This window comes from Tasmannia lanceolata, unplaced genomic scaffold, assembly GCF_043159265.1.
Source record: "Tasmannia lanceolata isolate RefF3 unplaced genomic scaffold, GAP_Taslan_0.1 ptg000015l, whole genome shotgun sequence".
Lineage (NCBI taxonomy): Eukaryota > Viridiplantae > Streptophyta > Magnoliopsida > Canellales > Winteraceae > Tasmannia > Tasmannia lanceolata.
Window position 1 is genome coordinate 34,713,787 of NW_027518692.1, and position 20,921 is coordinate 34,734,707.

The window sequence follows — 20,921 nt, forward strand, 5'->3', positions numbered from 1 at the left end:
AGGTTTTAAAAACAAAAAACAAAAACAAAAACTGCTTTCGCCTTCAATTTCTTCAAGCTCTAAGCCTATTCTAATGATAAAGAATGAAATTATCTGTCATCAAGCAAACTAGCTCTACTATATTATGTCTAGGACCAAAATTAAAGGGCTCTTTGGATGTGTGGAAATTTTTTTACGTAAAAAATGAATTTTCTAGTATTTGGTATGAGAACACAAGGTGATAATCTAAAAAAGAGATCTTACCAGTGATTCAGCTATTATACAGATGACCCAGAAAAAAAATCCATTTATCACCCTTAATCAAGGGGAAATAATCATCCCATTATACAGATCAGATCACAATAAGTGTGCTGCTTGTATCATTGCTCATGATCATCCTCTCACCAGAATGCGCTGATCATCCCGATAGTTCATTTTCAGTTCAAATTCCAATCTCCAATGTTCTCTTTTTTCTCTTTGATTAAAGAAAGGAAAACTTACCAATTTTGATTGGATTAGGATAATCATTCTGTCTTGCACATGCATTCTGGACAGCGCGGATGTCTGTAAATACTCCTTGCAACAGGCCTTTCATGAACTTTTTTACTTTGCCTCACTGCTTTCCTAATTCTACCACCCAACTCTTGCCATTCTATCGTCGTGTTTTTCATGTAGAGTCCAGCTAACCGCCGTTTGTTGGGTCGTATCGTGGGCAGTTTTCCACCCCCATAGTATATTCTATATCCCGATACTAGTGACGATAATTGGCTGCCAGAATCCGTTATGGCAAATGCATCAGCAGCTGCACATCCAATGAAATCCAAAGCTGCTAACTGCAAAGAAAAAAAAACACAAGAAATTTCATAGTTCGACTACAAACGTGAAAAGAAATTCATAGAATGACTTGGATCTCAACATTATTAGAGTAAAATTTGATGCTGAATGTTATAATGTTATTGATTTTGCCATATCTTATTTTTTCACCTTTGTTCTATTATTATGTTTATATTTAAAAAGTATAAAAAATAGAAATTCCATTTCAAAAAAAAAAAGTATAAAAAATACAAATTAAAATCCTATTATCATGATCCGCCTTGCTTGTGGGTAGAGAAAGTCTTCCATTTCAATTTTAAGAACATTGTTATCCATTTATCGTAACCATATATGCACGTGGGTAGAGAAAGCAGCCAATATCAATGCATCTCTGGTTTGACAGCATTTGAGAATCAATGATAAGGATATTATTTTAATAGGGCAGAAGATGATAGTTGCAGCGCAGACCGGAAAGAACAAACAAAAAGAATTGATCTAGTTTAATCCAAACAAATAAGTACAGACCCTGCTGGGCAATAAGTATTTGATGTTTGTCTGAAAGATGTAGCTGTTATGGTCCTAAGTAGGGCAGTTTAAAAGGCCCAGCCTAACATGTTTCATCAGCTATGGAACTTTTCGTGTATTAGTTAGCTACGTAACATTTGGTACCGGAGTAACCACCACATCCCATATTCAAGTCATGGATGCCCCATATTCAAGTCACGCAAGAGGCAAACTATGGAGAGGACTAGCTGGTAAAAAAAGAAACCCAGAGTGAAAGCCGCCAGAATGAAGTTAACACAGTGGGCCACCGTAGAAAGAACGACCTGTGGAAAGGGCTACCTAGAAAAAAAGGCCAGAGTGAAAGCAGCCACAGAGTGGGCCGCCAAGGACGGCGGATGCGGTAAGAGTGGTAGAATGTTAAGGTCCTAAGTGGGGGTCTGCCTATGTATGGGACATGTTTAAAGGGCCTAGCTTAACATGTTCCATCAGCTCTGGAGCTTTTGGTGTAGTGGTTAGGTACATTACAACAGATCAACAGCATCAGATGTTAGTACCTCTGAAAACCTCGAATTCTTGGAAAAGTATATGAGGTGATGAGAACCAAATCCCCAAAATAAACAATAGAAACAATGAGAAGTATTGCCTTTCAAATATATGAGCAAAAAAAAAAACAATTAATAAAGATTATTTTGGGATTCTAAAAGAAATATTGCCTTCAGTTCTAACTTCTAAGTCATGACATTTAAATTGAATCTCAAAAGTGTAATTTCCTAGAGTGACAATTAACGACTAAATCACCAAATAGAATTTAAAAGTTAAAAATTATTGCATATATGTAATTGTATCAAACGAACTAGTCTTATTTGTTACCTGGGATGAAAAATTAAGGAATGGTTCGATCTCAGATGATGAGAGAAGGTTTTCCTTTGTAACCAAATTCGGATACAAGCTAGATAAAGCGGCCATTCTTGACTTCCCCCCATATATATGTGCACTCGCAAGATATATATGTGTCTTACGGTTGAAACCAAGCGCAGCAAGCATAAGTACTGCCTCTTCAGGTGTTAAAGGACATCTGCCTTCGGATCGCAGTACTGAAGCAGAAGGCAGCCTGTAAAAATATAAAATAGTTCTCTTAAAATTTAATTTGGACATGTATACAAGGTGTGGTAATTTCGGCCTAAACCTAAATTTCGACCAATATATGAAATTCCGAAAAAAACAATAAAAAAATAAATTTGGCTGAAATTTCGGTCGAAATTACCAAAATTTCGGCCTAAATCCTGGACCGACACCAAAACAGGGTACTTTCGGTGTCAGTCCCGGCTCGGTTTTTGAGCAAAATTTCAAACCTATAGAAATTTATGTTTTGCCATACTAAGACATGTCAATAAATAAAAGATAGCTATTGAAACGATGGAAAGTTATCTTTATTTCACACACACACGCGCGCGCAAGATAAATAGGAGAATTTCCAAACTATTAATGGGTACCTAAAGATAACGATAAAATATGTACTTTGTGCTGTTCTTGAGTAGTAGTGTCAGCGCAGGAAAATGAATTTCGCGGTATGCTTCCAGCTCCTTTCTCTCTTCTTCACCACCACCAAAATCACACAGAGAATGAGCCGCCATGTCAATTTCAAATCGTAAGTGCAGAGCTAAATATCGGGAAGTATATTTAGGAAGATTCTTGGTTGCCTTTGTATTTGATTTCGCGGCAAATGGACCCATGAGATTATGATCAAGGAGTCCCCAACGTGGTATATGCTGACGCATTCTTTGGACAATTAGTGCACCGGTTTCTTGTATTTTCGGAACAAATCTCAGGGCATGAAAGTTGCATCTGCATCGAAGTCTCTAAATGAAAACTTTCTATTAGGAATTGAAGTACGCCAAAGAAGGGGTAAGGAACAAAGAAAACCAAGGGGGAAAAGTATAAAGATAAGAAATTGGAACACCGAGTTTAAGATTACTCATTTTCTACATAGTTGAAGTAACATCGATTATCCAGTAGTAAATCCTTCGCTTTTATATAGAATACATGTACCAACTGGGGTTATCAATGCCAGAAACAGATCCTACAAAGTAGATTTTTCTCCAAACATATAAAGACCTAAAGATCCTGTTTGGATTGCAGGAATATTTTGGAAAAGTCGAAAGGAAAAATATTTCTGAACTTACTTTTTTACACATAAAAAAAGATGACGTGAACCAACCCTATTCAATTTTTACTGAAGAGGGGCCTTCAATTTATGATAATATAGCTCGAAATAAACCATAACCATAAAATTTCCCTCTAAATTGTAGAAAGAAACAATTTTTCTAAGAAAACTTTTCTGTTAGAAATGTTTTTTCCAGCAATCCAAACAGGGCCTAAATGAAATTTAGAAGGTTCAATTCATAGCAACAATCATGGAAAACCTATGGCTTTCCCAAGTGCTTGCTAATGATTGTGTGAATATGTGACATTTCCACCTTTCATACAGGGGGATAATCCCCTAGACTAAGTTCCATCAAATTGCGATTAATACGTAGAACACTTGCACATAGAAACTACGTCATAATAAATTAAAATAAAACACAAAAACAATGTCCTCATGGCATATGAAACAAAAATGCGGTACTATATCCCTTAGACAAGGAATGGAAATTTCCTCATTTTACTTGCATACCTGCAATTGATATGGTATTGGGTCAAAGGACAAACGGTTCCCAAAGCCAATGAAATGGACAACTCTATTCCGAAGTAGGATAGGAAGAATGTTTTTCCGAAAGAAACTTGGCTTGGCCTCTTTCATGATTTCTTCATCAGAGACCTAGCAAAAATTTCGATAATTAGATATAGGAAACACATGTGGAATTTCAAAAGTACAAAAGTATCTTGAAAATAAAGAGAATAAGATACTTACAATACTACCTATTGCCTCCAAATCTAAGGACTGTAATTCAATAGGAAGCTCCTTCACTATCCGGATATCAGCTTTCAAGTAGCTCATAAAATGCTCCTCCTGATAGATATCGCTGAATTGGCTAAGAAATTATAGAACTGATACTGTTATTTTCTGCCTCTAAAATACGAGGAAGACATATAAGACTAACACAAGATCAAATATTCACAAGCTCAAATAATTCACTACGGAATACACCTTAAGGCCTTATGAACATAAAATACACAGGAAAAAAAAAAAAAAATTTGTTGCATGAGAAGCTGGTAAAATACAAAAATAATACAGATTGAACCTTGAAGGCAAGACAAACCAGACACAATTGTTGTGTTCCTAAGAAATATCAAAGAGTGACGTAATGAAGATCACTAGCCTTGAATGCTAGCTTCCAAGGATATGGGCCCTTGATGCCCATTTTATTTTGTAAGAAGAATCGCCTTTAACCTACAACTGTCTTTCTAGTATACCAATAAATATACTTAACCCTTCTAAAATACCTCAGGCTTCTGCTTTATTTGATATTTTATACCAAAACTACTCAAGAAAGCTAGCAATGTCCATTTCAAAAAAAAAGAAAGCTAGCAATGTCTCTCCTCCATGCATAGAAACACCCCTCATACATTTACGATCCAGATTGCCTATTGAACTCCCATTGAAATTGAGTTTGGTCTCATACCTTTACATGTAGCTTTAAAACTCCCCCACATCATAGTGGACTTCCCCGAGTCAACTCCTTTTCCCTTGGTCGCGTTCCGCATTTTTAAACACCGCCTTTACGATCCAGATTGCTTATTGAACTCCCACTGAAATTGTTTGGTAGTGGTGGTTCCTTCCACCTTTCTGCTGGCCAACCACCTCATCCATTGAACTTCTGCCCCACCCAAACTGTTGAACAACTCAACAACCTCAAAGCTACAAGCATTTGCTAACACTAATGACAAGCCAGACACAGATGATGCTGTTGGTCCGACAGATGACAATAGAGGATGACACCATTATAGTTGTTGAGCCCTTGCTTATGTCAGATACTGAGTCCATGATGCCAGATACTGAGTCTGAGATCTCCGATATAGAGCCAGCGAGTCCAGTGATTACTAGTCTAGTGATTATTGAGGCTGACATCGACGAGCATGATGATTCAGAGATTTTCCCAGCACCAGTTGCAGAGCATCTAGAGAGACAGCTTGTCACTTCTACAGTCGAGGCAGATATTGTGGTAGAGCCACGTGAGGCTGATTCTTTGACAGAGTTGACCGAGCATCTTGTGTCTGAACCGAGTGACCTGACTTTTGAGCCATTACTTGAGATGGATGTTCGAGAGCATATTGTTGAGGATTGTCCTATCTTTGAGTCGGTTGAGCAGATTGTTGAGATTTGTGCCGACACAGATGTGCTTGTTACGCAGAAGGATTGCCCGCCTAATATCACTATGCCATATACGATTCTAGTAGATGACTTTGTTGTTGATTCCATTGCGCCAGATGTGATACCAGTGGATGGTGACCTTATTGAGGCTTGTCATGTATTGGTACTGCCCGTAGCTGTTATGCCGATCCCACTGATCTATGAGAAGTACGTTGCCATTTTCCCAGCCACATTACTTGTCAAGAGAGGTTCGCGAATTTTTTATTTTACATGGGCGATTTCTTCACTCTCATTCCATCGGCATTTCAAACGCTTTTCATGGTTATCACGAGTCTTACAGATCAGGAGTGCCTCCTACGGATTTCGACTCATGCTACTTGAGTCGGTCGCTTACATATTTGATCCAGGCGGACTAGAACTCGACTCAAGTGGGAGAGAATGATGCAGATATTAGGATTTATTTACAAGTTATTTTGTTTCTAGAATTTTATTTCCATGTTATTTAGTTTCTAGTATTTTATTTTCCATGTTATTTTTAGGAATTTTATTTTCCATAGAATTTTAGTTCCATTGCCTCTTTATAAGCCTCTTTACAGCTTTATTGTGAACTTTGATGATTATTGAATTGAATTGAGAGCTTCTTCCTTAGATTTCTCCTCTTCCCCTTTTCTTCTTCTACTTCTCCCCTATCTCTTCTCTTCTACTTCTAAATCTTCACTTCTTCTCTTATTCTTCGTATCCTCTTCTTCTCTTCTTCTTTACTTCTCCTCTTATTCTTCTACTTCTCTTCTACTTCTTCTCTTTCTCCTCTTTCTTCTATTTCTACTTCTCTTTCTCCTCTTTCTTCTATTTCCCTCCCCGGTCCTACATCAGGCAGACTCGACTTCAGTAAGGATTGCATGGTCATTGCCACAAGGGCATGCATAACCCAAAATAACTTTGCCCCGAGGGGATTTTTGGACGCATGTAAAAATTTTATTCGAAATTTTTTCCATGGAAAATAAATTTTCCAGCAGTTGGGAGAAATTTTCCAAAATTAAACTCTGTTTTCAAGTAAAAGTGCAAACCTACTAGATCCTGAAAAAAAAATTTCGATAGAAATTTTTTTGCCCATAACTTTTTCCCTAGATCCAAACACGGTGTTTCCAAGATCAACCACTCTTTTAACAGTTGCACCAATTATAGCTTTACAACTGTTGTCAAAAATTAACATGAGCCAACCCTCTAGTGGGGTTTCGTAAAGGTCCCAAGGTATGCAGGGATGTTTAGGAAATCAAAGGAAGATTCAATGATTTATTCCAGGAAATCCCCAACGAAAAATACACACGACTCCGTCTTTTCTTACGAACCGATCATACGGAGACAGAGGGATTCGAACCCTCGGTACGAACAGCTCGTACAACGGATTAGCAATCCATCATTTCAGTCCACTCAGCCGATAAATTTTCCAATGCTTTACTCTGACAGTCTTATCGTTAAGAATTCTAGAGTTCCTCTCATTCCAAATTAACCAACGAACCAAAGGGAAGAGGATATTTCACAAACAATTTTTTTTATTATAAAGGTGTGCCTCCACCACTTCCAAAATTCAATAATATTAGAGATTTACCTGGTTCCCCTAATACCATGCTGTATTGCGAGCATGTACATGTGAATTGGCCCGTAATACAGTTCACAATAATGTGCTAAAACCATGGTTTTAAATTTCGACCGAAATCCAAAATTTCGGACCGAAATTTCGGATTTCGGTGGAGAACGACACCGAAGTCGATCAAAACCGAAACGGTCATTTATTTCGGCCAAAAGTTCAGAATTTCGGTCGAAATTTTGGAATTTTGGTCGAAATTTCGGTTTTTCCGAAATTTGACCCAAATGATTTGTTTTTTTTAATATTAATTTAATATTTCACCGAAATTTCGGTAATTTCGGCCGAAATTTAATATTGAATAAAATATTGATTTCGGGTTTTGTACCAGATTTCGACCGAAATTTCGGAATTTCAGGGTCCGAAACCGGTACCGAAACCGAAATTTTAAACCTTGGCTAAAACTAGCAAAATATGAGCAGGCATGAAAGGTACACGGTTCCATGCCCAATTTTAACTTCTGGTTTCAATATTTTCAGGTCACATATTTTTCACCTTCCACTTTTGAATATCTACTTCACACCTTCAATGTATTTAGGAATTTGAGAGGGGTTCGAATGATTTTCCTAAATAAAACCAAAGATGGTGCAAGATCATAACAAAGTAATGAATACAAGTGAACCAAAAGCCTACCCATAGCAAACTGGGTTTGTACCAAAAGGTGCGAACTGCGAACCACAAACCCTCACAAACCCGAACCGGAAGTGAACAACAAATCAATAAACCAGATAACCAAGGTAAAGACGCAATCTCTCAAATCAATAATTCTTCCAGCTTGAAGTTGGACCCTATTAAGTATCTTACATTGGATTGCAAGCCGTGGGAAAGCAGTAGTTTTAGCAGAAAGATCTGTATTCTAGATGAAGAAAATGATTTGACTGGGAATCTTCCAGAGATATCAGGGCCCAGATGTAACCTAAATTTATTGTAGAAAATGACTTAACATGGTAGTGCCAATATCAGTAACCTAAATTTATTGTAGAAAGAATATAGAGAATTACATAATGGGGCAGAGATAGCCCGATGTGCCAGTGTTTAAAAAAGTGGATGCGGAGCATAACGCAGCTGAAGAAAATCCTAGTCAACTAGGCACGACACAGTCGAGTACTCGGTTGACACAGTCATAATTCGAGAGTCAAAGGAGTTTTTATTGACTTAGTAGGGCAAAACGCGGAACGCGGCCAAGGTAAAAGGGAGTCGACTTGAGGGAATCCATGATGAAGAGGGGGGGTTTTGAAACTATGCAATACGCAAAGCCAAATGAACTACATCTCCCCTTACGAATTATATCTTCCCTAGCTAAAGAATCCGCTAAGTCACTAACCTCATGCATAAAGATACCTCTGAAACACCAGATAAATCCGAAATGTCATCTAAAATGAGTATGTTCATTCTACTCTATAAAATGCATTTAGATCCAAACATAAAATGAGCCATATATACTCAATTCTTTCACCAACTGAGATTGTAAACATGATAATAATCAAGAGGACAAATATTATAGCAAGAATATGAGAATAACTCCATGCAGATAAATGAGACTTAAACAAAAAGCAAGTGAAAGGGAAGTGTACCTCCCATCTCTCCAAACACTACTATACAAAAATTTTGGTAGAACAAGAGTGGAATTAAGTAAACGGGCAATTGCAACGGCATTGCAGACCTGTTACCAAGCAAGATAACAGCTAACAGTGTTAGAAAAATGGCATAAAAAAGTAACACTAGCACATGTAGAAACACCATATATCACTGGATATCTCACTTTGTGCCCTTTCCAACAAAGCTCAAAGTATGAAACAAGGAGCAGAAAGGAAGTGCAATAAAAAACAAAAGAACTATAACCAAATTCGTGAAAACTATTTAAAACAACATTCATCCTTATTTACTGCACATTAAATTCTAGAGTGATAATTCTATTGGAAGTTACGCTAGCTTCAAATTCTCATGCTTTCTTAATTTGTGAAGTTTGGCTGCAACACCAACATCTATAACAGTTATTCATTGCCCAAATACATATAAAGTAAGTATGAAATAATGGGCCTCCTAATGCCAAAGAATTACTTCATACAATTTCCATCATTATTTATCCCAAATGTCATAACTTCACTAGTTGGAATGTATCTGACATTAGTAAGCTTCCACTACTTTTGTACATACACTAGATCAATAAAGTAAAGCAGTTTTGTCAAATACTATAGTTTACCTTGATGTGCTTTCTTTAGCATGGTATCAGTTTGTGAATTTTATTACAATGTGGTCCTTTTCATGCACATACGATGCAACTTAGCTGACTTAATGATGAGAAAGGAAGAAGAAGAAGTGAGAGAGGGAGGAAAGGAGGGAGAGAGTACGAGCAAACCTTAAGACCATTAAATTAGTTGACTGACATTTTTATGCAACTTCTAGGGAGGGAGAGAGAGGGAGAGAGTACGAGCAAACCTTATGACCATTAAATTAGTTGACAGACATTTTTATTCAACTTCATCCTATTGTATATTCAAAATACAAGTACGTGTTTCAAAATTTATACATACAGTTTTAGTGTCATATCATAAGAGATTGCAATAAGCTAATAATTGGTGATGGCATCACTGAGATTTTGGTTTGTTAGTGTTAATAGTGATATATGCAAGCTTGAGATACTTAACAAAATAAATATCAAGAGTAAATGCTGTAGGCAAGGTTGGTAGAGCCATGTTCATCTCTTCCTTTCATCATCCATTCCAAACCAAGGAACCAACCAACCCAAGCAACCATGGAAGAAAAGAGATTCATCTGATCTTTAATCTTATCTATTGTCCGAATAAAACAAAGAGGAGCTAGCACGGATATCACAAGTAGAGAGGACCACGCTCTGGAAATTGTTGCTAGAGACGATGGATTCGAAGAGGGGTAGGAGTTGAGATCAAAAGGCAATATTGATGATGGTGGAGAGGCTGTTGTGCGGCTGGTGGGTAATTGCTGTTGGTGTTGTTGCTTCTGCTGGGTATTGGACTGTCGTGGATGTTGTGGTGATTTCTGGTAGAGGAAATGATGAGGAGAGAAAGGAAGGGTAGAAATGGAGAAATTGGTATTAGCCTTGGGACCACATAGTGCACGAGCAATAGTTTCATAGGTAGTGGCATCATTTTTTGCAGAGTCAAAGGTGCTAAGCCAAGCGAAAGTCTTCTCATAGGGGTTGATCTTGGCAGTGTATCTTCCAAGGGTCTCCAACGGTGGTCATCTCTGATGGTCTTGTTGATGATGATGATGATGATGATGATGATGATGTCGTCATTGCGGTCCAGTTCCTCAGGCTTTTCACATCTCTCTCAGATGATGATGTGTGACGGATACAACAATGAAAGGATATATATATATATATATATATATATATATATATATATATATATATATATATATATATATGAGAATAGAGTTCCTAAGGTGTCACCTCATATAGCTTATATGAGGTGGCGCTTAAAAACATAAGGGGCCCACTTTGTTTGGATGATCCAAAGCATTCATTTGATAGACCCCCTCACATAGATAAGGTGTGCCCAAAAAATCAACTTCATAGGATCATCCTAACCCTTCCATTTGTGGAGGTTGAAATGGATGGGTATAAACCTCCATAAATCTGCACATATTTAACCTCCATAAATGGAAGGGTTAGGATGATCCTATGGACCTGATTTTTTGTAGGCACCATATCCATCTAAGGGCCTTTCAAATGAGTGGTTTCGATCACCCCAAAAATGTGGCCCCCTAACGTTTTGTGAGCGCCACCTCATATAAGCTATATGAGGTGACACCTTAGGAACTCTATTCTCATATATATATATAAGGAAATGATAAATTTGCCCCTTTTCATCACTCGGGACACCCAGCTGCACTGTACGTGGTAATCAGGTCACTTCATCCCTTCAAATGTGAAATACTTCAGCCCCTTTGCAGTCATAGATACACTGTAGCTGGGTGTCCCAAGTGATGAAAAGGGGTGCATTTATCATTTCCACACACACACACACACACACACACATATATATATATATAGAGGAAAGTGTCTCTAGTCTCTCCCCTAGATAAGCTTATCTACTCCTCCCTTTAAAAAAACACAGTGGGCCCACGCTGTTTGGATGATCCAAAGCATTCATTTGATAGGTCCTAACATAGATAGGGTGTGCCCAAAAAATCAGCACCAAAGGGTCATCCTAGAACTTCATTTTGTGGTGCCTTGTGGTACCCAGAATGGACACATATAAACGTCCACGTTTATATGCGTCCATTTTGGACACGGTGTGCCCAACAAAATGAAGTTCTAGGATGACCCTTTGGTGCTGATTTTTTGGGCACACCCTATCTATGTTAGGACCTATCAAATGAATGCTTTGGATCATCCAAACAGCGTGGGCCCACTGTGTTTTTTTAAAGGGAGGAGTAGATAAGCTTATCTAGGGGAGAGACTAGAGACACTTTCCTCATATATATATATATATATATATATATATAGAGAGAGAGAGAGAGAGAGAAAGAGAGAGAGATAACTAAAGCCCGTGAAGGAGAAAAAGCATTGATCTTAGAAGGGATCTGACTCATTCCTAAATTAAAAGGAATTTGAAGCTAATTGATAGTGGTTTTGTGGTTAAACAAGACACAATTTTATGCAACCAGGACAGGGAAGAGAAAGAGAAGAAAGGGAAGAAGAGAAGAAGAAGAGAAAGGAAAGGGAAGAAGAAGGAAGACGAAGGAAGAGGAGAAGAAGAAAGAAGAGGGAAGAGAAATGAGCGGGGAGAAAATTCACTCAACATTATTCTAAAAGATACTTGTCCAATACATGATGCCCTCATATATAGGCAACTGAAATAACATGGAAATAAAATCACTAAAAGTCCTACTGGGCAAATATGCCACTTATTGGGCCCCACAAGTTTGACCCCACCCACCTGAAGTAGCACCTACGATCCTCATCATATGCGCAAATCAAGGACATGGGATAGTTGAGTTATTTTCTTGGAATTGAAGTAGCAAGGTCAAAGTTCAAGATTAGCCTACCATAGAGGAAGTATGATATAGACTTATTGTTAGCAACTGTGTAAGGAGTGAAGCCTATTCATACTCCCATGGATCCTAATATCAAATTGTTAAAGAACCATGCAGATATGTTTGAGGAGCTTATAGAGGTCATTGCCTTGTTGGAAGGGTTATTTACTTGACTGACTATTACACATCCTAAAATTGACTTTGTCATAAGCAGTGAACTAGTTTAAGTTATGCACGCTCCTATTGTTGATCATTGATTTGGAATTTGTATTATTCAGAGATATCTAAAGGTGCACAAAGTTGAGGCATTATCTTCAATAATGACTATTTAGGAGTGAAAAGTTTTTCTAATGCATGATCACCTTCTGGTAGACATTCAACTACATAATATTGTACCCAGCGTTTCAAAACTGGGACTTCAATGAGAACTTGGTCAAGGTAAAAGGGAGTCAACTCGGGCAAGCCAATAATTGAAGTGGTCAATTTTTCATTAACTTGAGTGAATCAAAGGAGTTTGGATTGACTTCGTAGAGTAAAATGCAGACTCAGACGAGAACTTGTCCAAGGTAAAAGTGAGTCGACTCATGTGAGTCAAGGATTGACTTGGAGAGTGATCATACCTTTTCTAGAGAAATGCTACTTCGAGGAGCAAGAAGCCGAATGTAGTTTCATCGTCTAGTACAAACAGAAAGAATCGTGTGATGGTTCACCCTGCATGTGAATTGATGTAGTTGAAGACTCTTACAAAAAGATGGGTCTTGTGGTAGACAAGCCTATGCTGTTCGGTCATAACCAAGCAACCAACTATGTTGCTACTAATCTAATATTCAATGTTTGTGAAAAAGTTACTAGCAAACTGATATCTACTTGGTGTATGGGGTTTGAGGATGAGGAGAGAAGGAAAGAAGAAATGAAATTGAGGGAAGAAGAGAATTCATATTCTGTAGTCTAACCCCATGACCTTTTCTTCTTTTTTTTGAATGGTAAACCCCATGACCTTCCATAAAGTAATATAAGAAGAATTCCATTAATATGATGGGTCCCATCCTAACCTACAAAACTACACATAAATAACATAAAAAAACAAATGTAAACTACTTAGAACTACCATATCTTTTAACAATCTCCTCAAGCGGGAGCAGTGCTATCATTCGTGCCCAACTTTGAACAAAAAGCACCCAAAGACTAAGACCATGGCCCACAAAGAGGTATTTACCTTTCTTGTACTCTAACAATGTCGAATAACAAGCCAATTATATAGCAGTCTAAATCATAGTTGCCGGAGTGGGACGCGAATGCGAGAAGCGAAGAGAGAAGCTAGGGGTTTAGAAAAGAGAATGCGGGAAGCGAAAAGTGAAACATGAAAGTAAAGTGAAAATGTGCAGGAAGTGTCATTGAAAGTCAACATGAAGCATGCAAAAAAGCCTCATTGGAAGCGAACAAGAAGTACACAGAAAGAGTAGGATTGCAGTAGGGCAGGGAGAGGGTTAACATCGGTAAGGTCTAAGGACTACAAGTAGAAAAGAAGATTTTGCAACTAATTAGAATTACAAATTTTAGGAATTTACAGTTTCACATATTTTATTCATGCATATTTAATGTTAAGTTATTGGAAAAAGATTCACATAATTTTCATTTGAAACTTAAAATGAATTTTCGAGTTTTAAATGCACTTTTTTTTAAAAAAATATGCATGTACAACATTATCAGAGAAAATATACCTTTAGGAAGAAATAATCACCTAAAGAGGTAGCGTACTCTTAAATAAGAGGAAAGGCATAATGATTAGTAAGTATACATGACATTCTTAAACTTGAAAATGCATTTCAGGCATGTAAATAAGAAAAAGTTCCACCTCTTACATGAAAACAAAAAGTGGGGCCCAATGGGATGGCAGGAACAAATAAAACCATTGTGGAAGGTACATTGACCTTTCGGATACGAATTTCAATGATATTAGCAAGTATATCACCATAGATTTATTTTTAGTGCAAAAGCTACTAGGGGTTCATTCTAGGCATTCTAACTTTAAATTCTTCTATTCTTGTCGCCATGTCAGGTTCATATGGATGATTCCTGTGCTCAAGCTCACGACAATTATATAGAGAGAGGAAATGGTTTGTAAGCAGCTGCTCAGATAAGCAGAGCTCACAAACCATGGGTGGGGCCACATTATTTGGATGATCCAAAGCATTCATTTGATAGGCCCTCATATAGATAGGGTATGCCCAAAAAATCAGCTCCATGGGATCATCCTAATCCTTCAAAATGTGGAGGCAAAATATGGATAAATTTGTGAAGGTTTATACACGTCCATTTTTAACTCCACAAATCGTAGGGTTGGGATGATCCTATGGAGCTGATTTTTTGGGAGCACCCTATCTATATCGCTATATGAGGGCCTATCAAATGAATGATGTGGATCATCCAAACAATATGCAACCCCCCGCCATGTTTGTGAGCTCTGCTTATCTGAGCAGCTACTCACAAACCATTTCCTCATATATGTGTGTGTGTGTGTGTGTGTGTGTGTATGTGTGTTAACTTACCAACTTCTCCAAAAGCTTAACTGTTGGAGAAAGGCGTTGTTTATCTTTTATACTTTAACCCACCACCCGCCCCAAAGCACGTGTGGCCCACTTGGCAAACACGTGGCACATGCGGTCCCACTTTGGGCCGACCATGGCATGTGGATTTTTGCTATCCGGGAGGTTTGAACTCGAGACTTTTGGCTCTGATACCATGTTAACTTACCAACTTCGAAGGGCAGTATTTAATCTTTTATACTTTAACACTCCCACTCACGTGTGACCCACTTGGCAAACACGCGCACATGTGGTCCCACCTTGGGCCGACCATTGCATGTGGATTTTTTTGACATCGGAGAGGTTTGAACTCAAGACCTTAGGCTCTGATACCATGTTAGAAACTTACCAACTTCTCCAAAAGCTTAAGCTGTTGGAGAAAGGTGTTATTTATCTCTTATACTTTAACAATATATATATATATAGAGGGAAGTGATATGTCCGCCCCTATATATATAGGAGTTAACGTAGATAGGGTGTTTGTAGGAAATCATCTCCATAGGATCATGCTAATCGTTGACTGGTGGATGTTTAAAATGGATGGCCATAAAATGAGTGCATTTTGTGCTTGTATAGATCGAATGGTTAGGATGATCCTATGGAGATGATTTGTTAGGAACACCCAATCAGTGTTAGGTTTTACGGAATGAATGGTTTGGATGAGTCAAACAGCTATATATATATATATATATATATGAGAGAACATTTCCTACACACTTGTGTAGGTAAGTTACCTACGCACTATCTTAAAATACAGTGGGGGCCCACATTGTTTGGGTGATCCAAACAATTCATTTGAATGGTCCTCACATAGATAGGGTGTCCACAAAAAATCAGATCCATAGGATCATCCTAACCATTCAAACTATGGAGGCAAAAAATGGACTAATTTGTGAAGGTTTATACACGTCCATTTTACCTCCACAAATCGTAGGGTTGGGATGATCCTATGGATCTGATTTTTTGTGGACACCCTATCTATGTGAGGACCATTCAAATGAATTGTTTGGATCACCCAAACAATGTGGGCCCCCACTGTATTTTAAGGTAGTGCGTAGGTAACTTACCTACACAAGTGTGTAGGAAATGTTTTCTCTCTCTCTCTCTCTCTCTCTCTCTCTCTCTCTCTCTCTCTCTCTCTCTCTCTCTCTCTCTCTATATATATATATATATATATATATATATATATATATATATATATAACAAGATCACCCTTTCATTAATTTTAAACGGAAAGCTGCACGATACAAAGTGATATCCGTCGCAACTAACAAAAAATCATATTCTCGAATAATCAGCCCAAAAGGGAAATACCGGGCAAGCTTTCAGTCTACAAGAAGAATCTATTAAGATGATGTATTTAGAAAAGTAAATGATTTCTTTCAAACGATTACTCACAGCAACTCGCTGCTGGCTAATGCCACCATTTGCACTGATTAGAATATATCCATTGTTTCCCTCTGCAATATAAAAAATTCCACACACAGCCAATGAAGCTCAGAAAAAAAGAAATTTACAAAAAAAAGAATGCAATTAAAAAAGATAAAAAGACACTCTAATTGGTACTACCGCATGCCTCCCAATTGCGTTGATCAGCACAAGGTGTCCAAGAAGAAGCAGGAACCAATGGCTCCTCCCACAAGCCTCGAGGCTCAGGTTTATTTTCTCCCTGGATAAGACAGCATTTAGAAAGAATCATTGTAGCCAACTTATTGAAAGTTGAAAGGTGCATTTCCCTGAATATCACTCAATGTGATAAAAAGGATCAAACACAAAGACTACCTCTGCCATGGCATGTGCAGCCAAAGCCAACAGCCTAGAATACATGACTCTCTGGGGCCTCTTCCCTTTTCCAAACTTACTCCATTCTCCCTGTAAATATTATAAAGGATGAAAAAGACGTTCAACTTCTTATCGGTACCCCAGGTATTACTAAAGCAAATCTGTAAGATATTTAACACTATAATCATCGCTTCTATTGAATTCCAAAAGATAATTTTCAAAACAAAAAAAAATCAAATTCTATAAGATCATTTCAAGTAACCCTTGAGATTTAGGATATGAAATAGTATCACATGAATTGCATGTGGCATGCTGGAATGAAAATTAAATGGAAAGCATGTAACATGAGAAACGAGTAAAACAACCTATTTCGAGATACTGAGTGAGAGAGAAGGGAGAAGAATTAGATCATGAGATGCTTTTCACAGGCATAAAAGTTCAAAACTCTTCAAATACTTATTCTATTATGTCTAAAAAATCCCTTAAGATCAAAGACGCTTTGAATTCTTACTTCCTTTGAGACAGCACGGTGTCTGCATAGAAAGCAAATTTAGAACAATTTTGGGAAGACCAGGAAGCTCCATTGGTAGAGAAGACTATTGGAATGTGGCAGAGCTCTCCATGTTTCATAGGGATCCTTTTATTTCATAAGAAAGCCAAATTTCAAGCCTTTCGTTGACCCTCTGATTCTTGGAGGCATCTCCAACATGATCTATGAAGTTTGACTTTGCAATAGTAGAGGAAAGCCATGTTGAGCTATGTTAAAGTTGTTTCCCAAGGTAGAAAGAGGAAGCCTACTCTTTTATAAATAATGAATTTATTAAAAAGAAAAGGGACAAGAAAAATGTCAGAAACAGTTTTTGGTGCACATCCAATGAAGCTGATTTTTGGTACACACCACATCCATGATGGGGCCTTTCCAATGAATGCTTAGGATCACCCCAACAATGTGGCCCCACCCTTGTTTCCTGCACTCGAGCGCAGATAAGCTATCTGCGCTCGAGCGCAGGAAGCCTTCTCTCTCTCTCTCTCTCTCTCTCTCTCTCTCTCTCTCTCTCTCTCTCTCTCTCTCTCTCTCTCTCTCTCTCTATATATATATATATATATATATATATATATATATATATGCGTGTGTGTGTGTGTGTGTGTGATTACTATATGTAGTAGCTAATGATCTTAAAAACACAATCAAGACCTGTAGTCTCGGAAAAACCCTCCTATTCGAACACCTTCCAACAAGTTACTACATCCTTTACAGGCCTTGCCTTCCAATAACCGCTTTTTTCAAATTATGATAGATGTGTTGGAAAATGACTCCCCATAATTCCTTGCTAACCAAAACACATGCGAAAACAATATAAGTATCCTTTGGGCGTGTCTTCTCGTCAATTTAACATATTTTTTGAAAGTCATATCAATTCTTTTAGACCGAATTCCCTATGGCTCTGTTTGGTTCGCTGGGAGAGTAGTGGAAGTAGTAGTCAACAAGGAGGTGGTGACAAGGATGGGAGATGTGTACAGTTGTCTAGAGAAGAATGGGGGAAAAGTGGTAGTCTGTTTGGTTGGGCCTCAAACCATGCAGAAAATGCAGGGGTGTCATTACCAAAATAAATAGTAGAAGAGAGAGAAAGAGAGAATAATGTAATGATTACACAAGACAGGACATATTCTACTCTTCTACGTTCTAAAATCCACCAAAATGGATTTTTTCCATTGGAAGATTAGTAGAGGGGACAAGTCCACCACGTAGGCGTCACCTAGGAAAAAAGCTAATAATGATGTCCCCTCCATGTCTTGGAGTCAAATGGAATTTGAGCTCAAATTTGGCAACCAAACAACATCTCGCATTTCATATTCTGGGAAATGCCGAGCTGTCTTCCACGTTTTTTGCAACCAAACAGGGCCTATAGGGTGTTGAAAGGAATAACATTCCAAGACCCTCCAACACCATAAGGAGCATTTTGCCGCTGCCATACAGCTCATGAACCTTAATAGTTAAGTTGTAATAAATCCTAAAAGCCTGAGGAAATATTGCCATACTCGAAACACCACAAAATATTGCATAAAGAAGTAATGCATATTCTCTTTCGTTGTTCACTTTCCTTCACACAGAACTCATAAAAATGGATATCTAAATTTATTGTGGTGGAGATGGCCACAAGTTGGAATGTTATCTATAATATCCTTTGAGCAAAAATCTTACACAATAGAGGGATCAGGAGTGTCCTGCACATTGAGGAGGGTATATTATCAATTGAAACAAGGACCTAAAAGAGAAAGATAATGAACATACAGAAATATTTAACAGAATTTTTCTTGCAAGTTGAAACCATAGTTCTCCTATCTCCTCTCATCTTGGCCGGATATGTCATTAGAGCAAGTGACTCTATCCCTGGGGAGGCCCTACCGTCCAACGATAGCTGATTCACCAACTTGACATGAATGATCACTCACCTATCTCGTTTAAAGAGAAACCAGAAATCCCTACTTTGCTCCATCACATTCAACCTCGAGTCAATCCCCAGCAATGGATCTTGCCTAAAATTGTTTAAGGTTGAATGATTAGTATCCACACAAATTCTGAAGACTGAACATTCCCCCAATGAATCCTGAACTTGTTTCCTTTGTCCCAACTCAACGTACCCAATTACCATTTCAATCAATTCTCAAATAATAATAATAATAATAATAACACATATTTTATCATGCAATTATGAACTAAGTAGCCTCCTAATAGTATCGACTATGGACTTGTTTGAGCACAAAGCAAGAACAAACTGCATTGGATAGTGAAAGAGATGGGAAGAAACTTACCACAGCATGTTTAGCTTTCTAGTTTCAATTTTATTTTTTTACCCAAACACTTAACCTCAAAGTTGATCACCTAATCATATACATGTTTCCGTACCCATTGGAGTTAATCTATTAAAAAAGAAAAAGAAAAAGCACAAGCCAAAAATGGGTATACCCATTCAAAACTAGAGTGGCATACCCGAATGAGGAGGGAAGACGAAGACGAAGACGACGTCTGATTGAGAGAGCTCCCCTTATGAGGAAGAATGGGATCTTGAAGACTCAAAAGCATCCACCAAATCATGAGGAAAAATAATACTACCACCCCAATTCCCGCCGCGAAAACCCTAACCCGTTCCCAATACCAGAACCCAACCCCCTTCCTTTTCACCCTTTGCTGCTGCTTAAAACCCAGATTCCCAAAACCCCAAGGAAACCATAATTCAAACAATTTGGAACCAGACCAGAGCTTCCACCATTGAATAAACCCTAAAGAACTGAAAGGGGATTTCGAATTAGAGATTCCAGTGTTGGAAAGCCTAGTTCTGAAAGAGGAGGTGGAGCTGAAGCCAAAATCCCTAAACATTTTTTTCGAGGTAGGGCTTCTTGGGGAAGCTGGTCTGCTTCTTGGGGTGGTGGGGTGGGACAGGGAATGGAAAGAGCTCGACCCATCTCCTCTCTCACCACCATTAACAGAAATCATTGTTCATATATTTGACAGAAAGTGTAAGAGAGGGAGGTGGGAAAGTGGGTTTTTTTTTGTGGAGAGAGGGGAAAAGGGTTGGTGGGTTTTGTTAGATGGGAGATGGGTTTTTTTTTTTTTTAGTTTTTTACATGTTAAAGAATGGATCGGAGGATTCAGAGAGAAGGCATTTGGAAACGCAAGTGGGGGAAAGGGATGACCTGTTCCTCGTAAGTCTCTTCTGTCGTAAGCTTCTTAAAGGTAAATAATATATTCTACACTTTTTTTACTCGGGACAGCCACTTCTAGTGTAAAAGAGAAGTTATAAAGTACACACTAGAGGGGCTGTCCCAACTAAAAATCAGTTTCCCCAGAATAAATGGATGGGTGGATGTGGATCCCACTGGTAAAGTTTGGTTGTCAACGGATAAACATCTGATCGGATCCATCTAGTCATGGGCGGATCCCGATGTATTCTTAAAAAGGGAGTGTGCTAGCGTCCATGGCAGAAGACATTTCGCGGATGATCTGTTCCATCTGACAGCCACAGAGGCTCACTTTTCAGCAGATTTTGTCTTCATTTACAGGGTGGCTGCTGTTAGATCATCCGCGGAATGCCTCCTACGATGTACACTAGCAAATCCCTTTCAAAAATGTATGTGGGGCCGACCTCATGCGATGATCCAGACGGGCTATTTGCTCGGTTCCACTCTCTTACAATGTCATTATTCAAAACTAAATGGAAGTTTAGCTTTATATAAGCGAGAGGGCAACCAAAGTTTTCCCCATTAAATTCAGTACACA

General features: G+C 38.2%; 1 protein-coding gene across 1 annotated transcript; it reads right to left on the minus strand.

Annotated features, from left to right (window-relative positions):
* Positions 1 to 221: 221 nt before the first annotated feature.
* On the minus strand, positions 222 to 20,342 carry LOC143846817 (O-fucosyltransferase 2-like). Its single transcript, XM_077355385.1, has 10 exons — positions 19,635 to 20,342; positions 16,643 to 16,732; positions 16,430 to 16,529; positions 16,259 to 16,320; positions 8,828 to 8,916; positions 4,208 to 4,328; positions 3,971 to 4,114; positions 2,815 to 3,155; positions 2,167 to 2,407; positions 222 to 812 (listed from the first exon to the last, which is right to left on the minus strand). Exons 1-10 carry the CDS (start codon positions 20,136 to 20,138, stop codon positions 504 to 506), a joined length of 2,001 nt encoding a protein of 666 aa, XP_077211500.1. The 5' UTR covers positions 20,139 to 20,342; the 3' UTR covers positions 222 to 503.
* Positions 20,343 to 20,921: the final 579 nt, after the last annotated feature.

What these genes read in the sequence shown, in the direction of transcription:
- LOC143846817 (XM_077355385.1), bottom strand. Translation starts at nt 20,138, where the DNA reads ATGATTTCTGTTAATGGTGGTGAGAGAGGAGATGGGTCGAGCTCTTTC. An exon ending in ACGCAATTGGGAGGCATGCG is followed by an intron (nt 16,321 to 16,429) that starts GTAGTACCAATT and finishes TTTATATTGCAG; the next exon opens with AGGGAAACAATGGATATATT. An exon ending in TCCTTAATTTTTCATCCCAG is followed by an intron (nt 813 to 2,166) that starts GTAACAAATAAG and finishes TTTTCTTTGCAG; the next exon opens with TTAGCAGCTTTGGATTTCAT.